We start from the raw sequence: 11,539 nt of genomic DNA, 5'->3' as shown, positions 1-11,539 counted from the left end.
GTACTTCTGACATAAGAGGAAATCTGCTACATTTTCCCATTAGTAGCAAGGGATCTTTTATATGCACCATCCCACAGATAGGATAACACATACCACGGCCTTTGATATGCCAGTCGTGGTGCACTGGCTGGAACTAGAAATAGCCCAATAAGCCCACAGACTTAAGTCCACAGATTAATCCTAGACCGACCACGCATCAGGCAAGTGCTTTTACCACTGGGCTCCATTCCACCCCGTAATATATTTAAGTACAAACCTGTTTTGCTGCAGACTCTTCATCCCGACCGTCTCCCACGACAACATAAGTGCACTTCCTGCCAAACCGTGAGATGATTCTCTCAAAACAACTCTCTTTGCCTGAAACACAAAAACAAACTTGTTTAAAAATTGCTGTCATTTTCATCTTTTCGTACTAAACAAGACAATCACATTTAAACAATCGAGTGTCCTGAATAGTTCCCAGTGTTACAAGCATCCCAAGTGTGTTATATTTATAGTTTTAAAATCAAACACAATATTTTGTACCTTACTATATAATTATTTTTCTTTAAATGTATCTTACAACTTAAAGTTTAACTTTTTACTGTTTGCACTGGTTTTGTTAACTGCATTATAAACAATGTAAAATAATATAAATGGTTTAAGGAAGGAAGGAAATGGTTTATTTAATGACGCACTCAACACATTTTATTTATGGCTATATGGCATTGGACATATGGTTAAGGACCACACAGATATTGAGGGAGGAAACACGCTGTTGCCACTTCATGGACTACTCTTTTCGATTATATGCACCATCCCATAGACAAGATAGCACATACCACAGCCTTTAATAAATGGTTTAAAGTAAATTTTTAGAACATAAAAATCACTTAATATCATGTTTCTTAACACTTAATTATATTATTATGTATTACTGCTTTAATACACCAGCAAGAAAAGCACAAGAAAAACCTTCTATTTTGTAATTAACAGGATTTGTCATGTACATCATAAAATACAGCCAATGATACATCAAACAAAATCACCTTTAAGACTAACAATTAAACAAACTGGCCTTATATTCTTTTTACAAAATAAAATTTTTAACACAGTAATCGCTCTTTTTTCTGCAGTGACTAAAACAAAAGTTTTGTTGTTAGTTTGTAACTATAGAGTACACATTTAGTTCAAGAATAATTTTAAAATTTTATTGTAATTCCAAATATTCCAAATAATAGTATATTTTCCATTGTTTATTAGACAAGAATAGCATTTTTTTTCTTTTTTTTCTTTTTTTTCTTTTTTTAAAACAACAAATTCATAAACATTAAAACAAAACAAAAATTAACCCTTAAAATATACTCAACACCATATCTACTAGGTAATTTTACAAAATGTGACACAAAAAACCCTAAAGTCAATTCTGTTCAGTTGATGACAACACATCTGACTGTGGTGCTGGTAAATTTAATTGCTATGGCCACAAGGACAACTGAATACATCAATCACTTATGACATGCCACGTATTATCATAATAACTGGCTGGCCAAGAGCGAGGAAAACAACATCAGATTTAATGGAGGTTAATTGTATACCATCTTAACACACGTGTCACCAGCGCCACCTATTGGCTCCATGCAGGTTGCTACGGCATCAGCGCTGTACAAAATTGGACTTCCAACATGTAATTATGCAACCAGGAATTCCGGTTCTTAATTAGCCAGCATAGTTACTGATTAATACCCCAAGCGGAACTCTCCAATATGGAGTTAGCATTAACAAAGTGTCATTAGGAACATAGTCAGTGTCTTGATAATCATAGCATTAGTAATCCTATTAATGATAGACTGCCACTGTGTGTGTGTGTGTGTGTGTGTGTGTGTGTGTGTGTGTGTGTGTGTGTGTGTGTGTGTGGTGAATAATGAACCAGGCTTGGTGGTGGCACAATGGTTAAAGTAGCTGGATTTTAGACTGGTAGGTGCTGGGTTCGTGTCCAAGCATCAGCTCCAATACAGACTGAATGAACAACATAATCCAGTGGGGAGATGTACAATGTAAGACCACTAGACAAAATTCTATCCCATGAGCCTCTGTTCTAAACAGGTGTATACCAGTGACTGAAGGCTTGAATCTTAACACTTCCAACTGTGCGAACCACTTTACACAAGACAACATGAAAAGAATGAATAGTACCAGGGGCGAGATCCAGGATTTTGGAAAGGGAGGTGGGTAAAACAATTCTAAGAAGGGCAATTTGAGTTTGTTGTAGGCAAATGAGATGAGATCTGAAAGGGAGTGTAAAGTGTTCGTATGCATGCTCCCTGGAAAATTTAAAAATAAAATGCTCAGAGAGGCATTTTCAGGGCAATTTAGTGCTGTATATTGTGAATGATGAATTAAAACCCCCCCCCCGAAAAAGGGCACTTCAAATGTGGGGGCGGGGTTCCTGTGACCCCCGTCTGGATCCACCAGTGAGTACAGTGAAATAACCCTAGTGAATAATGAAGGGAAATATCAGTAACATACAATACCGAGTAGAGACTATGAGCAACATTTAAGAAAGGTCTTTAGGTTATACACTTATATATTTCATAAATTCAACTCTGTTATATCCATGTTTACAGATAGAAAATATTGTTAATATGTCAGGCAAAACATAAAAATGTGGAGAAGATTTAATTTTGCTGACCTAAAAAAAAAAGGAAAAAAATCCAAATCCTATTACATAAGGTGCTTTTATTCTTAAAGTGACATTCCTGAATTTGCTGCATTGTAAGATGTTTCTGACTAATAAAATAGTTCTACCATTAAACTTAAATATTAACTATATTTTCTTGTTTAGAATATCAGTGTCTCTATATTCAATGTGTTTCTGGTGGTCTTAATATTTGTAAGAAGCCCAAACTGGATTTTGTCTTCCAATAATTTCATATGTACGAAAAAATATTTTAGGAAATAAAATGAAATTTAACCTAGTACAAATATTAGAACGATCAGAAACATGTTTAATAAACAGTCACTAATATTTTATGCAGAAAAATATATTTGATATGTAATTACAATTGTTAAAAAGTCTCTGTTAGTCGATACCATCTTAAATATTGCAGCAAACTCAGGAATATCCCTTTAATAGCAAACAATGATGTCTCACAGTACTTGATATCCCACCAATAGAGTCTCGACTACCAGACCACAACAAAATAACTTTAGAAGTTCTGGAACCTAGATCATAGCCATATACTTTTGAAAAACAGCTTCTTGCTTTTAACTACAATGGGTATCACACAAATCTTTCCACCTGTTTACAGAATGCAAATGGCCATCAAGAAAAAAGACTAAACATACTTGTGATGCTGCATTATCAAACATAAATATTTTCCTTCACTGTTCCCAGTTGTCCTGCTGCTAAGTCTAATCATTCACTGAAAATCGGTGATCACAGAATGACAAATTTTATCACTAGCAGCACCCATCCATTGAGAAAAACAAACAGGAGGCTTCGAGGGGATGATACAGCTAAGAGTAATGCAAACAATCTTGCCAATGGTGAAATGGGCATGCCAGACATAACAGTGAATCGCGGCACCATACCTACTATTATTTCAATGACTAGCTTTTGTTTTTGTACGGAGAAATTTTTCATTTTGTTTTCTTTCTAATAGTTTCCCAATTTACGTGTTGTCTGATTTGAGGAAAGTGGGCAAGGAATGCTACTGAGATGGCAGATGCTGAGCAGTGCACTCCATGTGTTCTGGTCATGGCTCAGAATATATATTAACTTGCCAGTCTAAGATTAGCAAGATTTGTCTGGCCCAGTAAAAAACATTAAGTTGCAATTGAATATTTCTTCATTAATTTCGACCCCCCTCCCCCCCCCCCATTTTTTTTCACAAGCAATCTCAATTGAGGTTAACATTAAAAAAAATTTTTTAGTACTTTTAATATTAAATCAACTTAGAAAAACAACTGAAACCAAATTTTAAAATATAAAGAGTCTCCAAATCCTATTTAAAAATATTTTATTTCAATTACAAATCTAAAACATTCAGATTTCCTTTAATAAACAAAGAAACAGAAGTACCAATATCCTCTGTGTTTTGAATTTCAATTCTGATATTTCAAATGGAGACTCAAGCACATAACTGTTAAAACTATTTGTTTGTACATAAACAATCTTCTTAATTAAATGTTTTCCACACATCCAATTAACATACCTATTTTTGTGGCACTGTACACATTATCTATGTTGAAAACACCTCCGAGACCATATAATAACACCTTGGCCAATGCTGGAACTAGTTGTGTTGTTGTCACTAAAACATTTACACAGTTTTGCCTGCAAAACAAAACAGTTTTATAACACTCTTAATCGCTTGAATTTTAACAATACATCAGTACTACACAACAATATATAAACTGGTAAAAACTTATTATACAACTTATTTTGATTATTATATGCAATATTACTTTAATACTAACTAAATATGTCTATTCATTTCTTAAACAAGAGACATGAAAAACAATCATTTGATATCATTTAATATTCTCCCAAATCAGTTTAGAAGCGATACCTAGAATTTAAAAATGTCAATTAACAAGTGGCCTACTGGCTTAGACAGCTCTGATGTTGAATGGAATGTTTTAAAGGTTTTAATTTGTTGAAGACTGTTGCAGTAGCCTACAAGGTTTTAGAACCAATGAAAACTTTACGAGGAAACAGACTAACATCTTGAAAAGTAAAACTTTTTAAACTACTGACAAAAGTGATAGCTGTGTTAAAATGAAATACTGTCTTACCTAGAACTAATAATTTGAAGAGACTTGTGTGCTAGTGTGAGCCAGTTATCTGTGTGTGTTTCAATCTCTTGCCGCAATGTCAACCACAAGTCACGTTTCTGGGGACCTAACAAACCTGAAACAGTAGAAAAACCATTATCATAGAGAATGGTTGTAACATACAGGAAAAGTAAAAAAAAAAAAACACCCCAAAACCCCAAACAAAAAACAAAAACAAAACTAAACAAGCTGCACCCAATATAAATACAGGATTTCAGCATCACTCACCAAAAGATATGTTTAATCCATTAATGTTCTTATGTATTACAATCATTAATCATTATGTTGCGTGTTTATTTTTTTAGGCAAAAATGTTCACCGAACTAAAGTGTGGAGAAACTACTGTAATATTAGAACAAAATTATATATATATTTTTAAATATTACATTAAAAAAAAAAAAAATTGGGGGGTGATCATTGGACCAATTTTCTAGCAACATATGAAACCAAAAAAATATCCAAATTCGACATACCTCCTACATTGTTCCTGTAACTATTGTACAATTCCTTTATTCTACGGTATCTAAACGCTAATTTTCTCATCCAATCAACACCTCCTCGCACACCTGTGGCCAGACAAAGATTGGCATTGTTTGCAGCTGCATGGAAACCATCCGTGCCAAAATTATAATTGCTGAAATACACCAAAAATAGAAATCAGTGCCAAGACATATACAACAAATTGGGCAGACAAGGGGACAGGCAGAAAAAAGTATGGATAGATGGATTGATACATATGGATGGATGGATGGATGGATGGATTGATGGATGGATGGAAGGATGGATGGCTGGCTGGCTGGAAGGATGGCTGGCTGGAAGGATGGCTGGCTGGCAGGCTGAAGGATGAAGGATGGATGGATGGAAGGAAGGAAGGATGGCTGGCTGGCTGGCTGGATGGATGGCTGGATGGAAGGATGGAAGGATGGATGGATGGCAGGATGGCTGGACAGCTGGCTGGCTGGCTGGATAGAAGGATGGAAGGAAGGAAGGATGGATGGATGGATGGAAGGATGGATGGACGGATGGACGGATGAAGGATAGACATATAGACAGAAGGATAGATTTTATGACCATTGGACCAACATATTATGAATTGAATGGTTAATAAAACCCCAAAAAGTGAAAAGGCACCCACGAAAGATGACACAGGAACCCCCAAAAGGTGAAAAAGGAACTCATAAAAGTTATCAGTTCCACACAGCTTATTTTTATCTCGAGTAAGTTCCACGTCCCTCACTTTAATATTATGGGACATATCAGTGTACAATTTTTCTGCAACTAGACACTGCACCAACACAGGAGGTGCATCTTTCCCGTGTTTGCTAGGCACGTGGTCCCTGCCTAGGAACTGACCTGGAGATCAGAGTCGGAGAAAGAAAATATTGTTGCCAATAGATTAACACTATCAGCTATGATGATGGCTGAGTGGTAATGACAATCAATGCCCACTGGGGCAGACCCACGGTGACATGTAAGAAATTAACCAACAGACATGATAAGAAACTGCTCCAATCCCAAGGCAATATTGCTAAGTGTGTCATCGCTTATCAGCCCTTCTGATAAGCCAAAACTGAAATTATTTGGAGGCTCAAAATGTCCCCCCTCCCCCTCCTAAATTTACTTAGTATCTAGCTGTTAATATAAACACAGATGAAATATCAGACAGACTGACATGTAGTCAGTACATCTTGGATGGGAAGGAACGAACTGAAAAAACATCAGATTAAACAGAAAAAAGTATTTCGTTATCATTTTGCAGAAGAATTATTTCAAAGGAAAGTTGTTTTTTCTTTCTGAATCAAGGCTTATATTCCATTCAATATCAATTCTATATATTCACATTTTTAAATAATAATACCCTATACTCTCTGCTATGGACATTTATTTGTTATAATGGAAAAAAATCTATAATTCCCATAAATCTCTATAGAAATTTATTATTACCTTAAATCTTGTCCATTATCATCTGATGACACATCATCTATATGGACTTGATCACAATCCTGAAAAAGACAGAAAAAAATTCACTTAACTATATAAATAAACATTCTGAAAAATAAAAAGAATCGCCCCTTGAAATATATTTTTGTTTATTGCACCAACAGGTAAAATATACAGAACAAAGATTAAACCATATTTGTGTAGAGACTGTACAAATAATTCATACAGAGGCCTTATGCAGGTACCATTTTGTTTGTTTTGTTTAACGACACCACTAGAGCACATTTATTTATTAATCATCAGTTATTGAATGTCAAACATATGGTCATTTTTGACAGTCATAGAGAGGAAACTCACAAAAAAAATTCATGAGTAGAAAGGGTTCTTTTATATACACCATCTCACATACAGGACAGCACATACCACAACCTTTGATATACCAGTCATGGTGCTCTGGCTGGAATGACAAATAGTCTAATGGGCCAACATGCAAGTACCATGAATGGTTTGTACAGACAGGGAACATTTTGATTTCAAAAATTTATCAGCAACTACTATGTTTAATGTTTTAAAATTGTATAGCAATTGCTGAATATTGAAAATACTGAACAAAATGTTCCCTGACATACAAGCATGCTTTTGAATGTAAATGGGATTCATCTTGAGTGTACTTTGGTATACATGTAGTTGACTACTATACAAAGTACCTTTTTAAAAAACAAAACAAAACACCCCCATGGAATAACACTTTTAAATGTTTTGGCTACAAAATTAAATCTTGAAAACACTAATGCAGAAGGTGTTCTTAATAGCCAATTTGTCTATGCCTCTAAACACTAAAATTAAAGGTGCACATTTTTAATGTTCATTTCACAAGATTTCCCACGATCCTATTCCAAAGAAATGTCTTCATGATCTTTCCCACAAAATGTTTAAAATCAGTTTATTAGTCCTGCTACATCATTATTTAAACATCACAGAAAACTTTGCCAACGTCTTCAATTTTGCCTGATCCCTGGTAATTGAGCATAAAGCCTCACAGCCCTTCTATTGAGACTATTAATGCTGAGCTTCTGGGACAATTACCAAGTCAAACCAAGCCCAATGGCTAATGGGATCTTTGTCCACAGTTTTCAGTGCTTAACTCTGAATGTCTCTTTAGCCAGGAAAGAAACCAGTAAATAAACAACCAACAATAATTAAACTATTAAAAAAGAACATAGAAGAATGAAGTGCCGATTTCCCCCACTTTATGTATGCTGATAAAAAACACCCAGAAGCAATAATTAATACCATGACTTATATGGTTGTAAACGTTTGACATCATAATAACATATACAAAAATGGGGAAGGGTAGTGATACTGTCAGTTTAAAAAAATACTGTTAACCAACTGAGAGCTATTTCTCATGTTGACCCCATAAACAACAATATAAGTGATAATCTTAACATCTCAGGAAATTATGTTTTTAATGTATATATACTGCTGGATAAAATATATTTCTGATAACAGTAAAATACAGGTGCCTATGTCTTATATTTACACTAAAATGAATGAATGAATTAACGTTTAACGACACCCCAGTACTATATTTACACTAAATGCAATATCACCGATTGCATTCAGCTACAGATCAACTATTTTTCATATTTACAATGCATTATATACTCTTTTTTTGTTTACATGATGTACATGCATACATTATGATATACAATTTTTTTTTTAATACATTATAATTTTTTTAATTACAATATTCTGTCAATTCTTTTTTTACCATTTTAGTCTCAAGGTAGACAAAAGTGGGCTGCATTAAGTGTATAACCCTTAGTTTTATACTGTATTCCAGCATATAACAAAATCACCAAGGACAATTTCTATTCACAGCTAATGTATGATTAAAGAAAGCAGTAAAACACTTCAACAAACTTCCCATTGGCTGAACAGAATGAACAGCCAAGCACTGTGGCAGTGAGAAACAGCCAGTAACAAGATGGCTGCATGTCAATAACCTGCCAGTCAGATATGGACGGACATTTATTATTCATATCCTGAGTTAATTCCCCTGTGAAGACTTTTCACTATCTAGATGATGTCGCAATAATAATGATACAGCTACATCATAAATTAACCAGGCTAATCAATAAAAGTTTATTTACATATTATAAATTAATTCAACAATTTGTTTGAAACACAAATCATTTCTTTAGAAATTTTATTATTAATAATCATGATAAATTATATATAAAGTTAAAGCCACATGTTTTGTTTTTGAACTTCTGTACTATTAACAATGAAGTTTCAATGCTGGATTGTAAACTGTGATGCTTCTAAAATAAGTCAGAAGTGTTGTAAAGCTGGCTTGACTGTCATTTTGGGTGGGTATTAAAACATGGGCTAAAATGTGTTAATACACATGTAGTATTAAGCTCTTTTGACTAATAAAAAATTGACTAATAAATATACTATGAAATCCAGAGGGCTGCTACCATTAGCAATCATTAATTATTTTAGCAGCCAGAATTTACTTATCTACTTTAGCAGTTAGTGACTACCTCAGCATTCTCTTTCTACATTCAATAGCAATGTTAACTACTGGATAAAAAAAAAAAAAACACCTTAAAAATTACTTCTAATCTCAAAGCTCTAACATTTTCAAGTGCTAGTTTCTATACAAGTCTCCCCCGAATTCATAATAATGGCTCCTGCTGGGCTATTTTCACGGGCAAATATCTTAACACCTATATTCAAATATTTGCCAGGATGTTGTGGCCTGGCCTTGGGGCTTGCACAATGACCCATGAATGAGATCTGAGCACAATATGAACACCAGGGATTATTATGACAAATTCGCCTACAGCTCTCCACTAGTGTACAACTGTCCTTTCATTAAGCACGAAATGCATTTATATGCTACCCATATTAGGAAAAAGAAAGAAAGAAGTGTTTTATTTAACGACGCACTCAACACATTTTGTTTACGGCCCATATTAGGAAGAGTTACCAATGTTTTTAGCATCCTACCAAAATTAACAAGAAGATATCGTAAATACACGTATGTATAGAAAAAGATTTTTTTTTTTTTTTTTTAATGATAACTTAGAGCATTTTGAACTACAGCTATTTAACATAAACAGTGAAACCTGTCTAAACTGGATCACATCAGGGACCTAATATTTATCCCATTTAGATAGAATCCGGTGTTTAGAGAATCGCATTTTAGAACTGAGAAAATTCGGGACAACGAAACTTGGTTGATTTTGACAGGATTCCAGTTTAGACAGGTTTTACTGTGGTTATTTAACCTTTGATTGATGTAAGAGAAGAAAGCTGCTGCTGTGACAGAAACTACTTCTACCAATAAACAGCAAGGGATCTTTTGTATGCACTTTCCCAAAGACAGGATACACCAACCATGCGGCACTGGTTGGAACGGGGGTGGAGGGGAAACATTGATCCAATGCCCTACCATTGAGTTATAATTTAGTTGGCCCGCTTCAGTTCACCTGCATATGACAATGACAGGTGTGTTGTGTTCTGCAGGTACAACAGATCACGGTGTAGCATATCCATGTTATTATACATGCAGCTTTTAGATCAATAGGTAAATGCATACGGAATTTTACAACTAAATGAAGTGGCAAAGAGAAGATAATTATTTTGCAAGGAAAAGTAATTTGCTGTAATCCGTGTAACAACAGCTACCACAAGGATTATGTCAGTAGTGGTTTGCACCAGTTCATAAACACCAATCATTTAAAAAGGCTGATTGTTCACCATTCCCATTAAGATTATAAGGATCAGTAATGTCAGGACTGGTTCATTCATTAAAAAAAATGTGTCAAGAGATTGCTAGATATTTGTTAAGCAGAGTACTGAATTTTTTCAATATCAAATAATAATAAGATCTCTATCTTATTATAATTTGATTTCAAAAACTGAAAATTAAGAATTCTTTTACAGATGACTTAAATACTTAATTTCTACTACATGTATTTTAATTCCTAATGAAACATTATTTTTAATTTATTGGCAGTGTTAACTACATTTGAAACTGTCAAAGTCTCATCAAATGTTCTGACTAAATATGAAGGAATCTGTGCTAAATCCATTTAATGAAAAATGTAAACTTAATTTTTTTTTAAATATATACATGTGTATATATCTCTCAACTTCAAACTTTAATACTTTGTCAGTGGAACCCTTGAAGACGAACAAACAACTGTGATAAGTCGTACGGTAAATCATACGCTCATGAAAATCTCATTATAAGAAAACTGCTGGGGTCCAAAATGATCTCTTTATGAAGGAATATTTGCACACATTGCTTAATAAGTGATCGCGATGGTCCGTCAGGCGCTATGCCGCCACGCTGGCGCTGCTGTACAAACAGACTGGCCGGCACGCAATATCGGGAGAGTGGAAGAGCAGCCCGTCCCGCCCGGCCTCGATCAGTACAATTAGACGCACGACCGGAGATACCCGCGTTATTCACAAACACACAACGTTTGTTTGATTTGCCGTTCAGTCCATCCAGCGCGTGGATTAACCCACAAAAACCTTTGTCTGTAATGGATTACGTTGACAAGTTTTTTTTCTATGGAGAATTTGTTTCCGTTCCGTTCCTCAGACACTCCGTAACGAGTCAAAAGTGAGCTACTTTGGTGAGACTTTGCTCCCAAGAACACAAGAATTCCATCAGTGGCGATACAAGATTGCACAATATTTACATTTCTCTTTATTAGGTGATACAGTTAGTAGATAATCCAACTTTTATAAGATC

General features: G+C 34.6%; 1 protein-coding gene across 3 annotated transcripts in view; it reads right to left on the bottom strand.

Moving 5' to 3' along the window:
• Positions 1–11,539, bottom strand: part of LOC121375688 (eyes absent homolog 1-like) — a 218,242-nt gene that overhangs the window by 6,229 nt on the left and 200,474 nt on the right. For all 3 annotated transcript variants that reach the window (XM_041503271.1, XM_041503273.1, XM_041503272.1), the window contains exons 15-19: positions 6,763–6,821; positions 5,292–5,452; positions 4,780–4,894; positions 4,197–4,318; positions 257–357 (exon numbers count right to left, since the gene is read on the bottom strand). In XM_041503271.1, the coding sequence (XP_041359205.1) occupies positions 257–357; positions 4,197–4,318; positions 4,780–4,894; positions 5,292–5,452; positions 6,763–6,821 (558 nt within the window). The remainder of the gene's footprint in view (positions 1–256; positions 358–4,196; positions 4,319–4,779; positions 4,895–5,291; positions 5,453–6,762; positions 6,822–11,539) is intronic.

This window comes from Gigantopelta aegis, chromosome 6 (assembly GCF_016097555.1).
Source record: "Gigantopelta aegis isolate Gae_Host chromosome 6, Gae_host_genome, whole genome shotgun sequence".
In the NCBI taxonomy this organism is placed as follows: Eukaryota; Metazoa; Mollusca; class Gastropoda; order Neomphalida; family Peltospiridae; genus Gigantopelta; species Gigantopelta aegis.
Note: the sequence above shows the minus strand (reverse complement) of the source record. Positions and strands in the feature narration are given on the sequence as shown.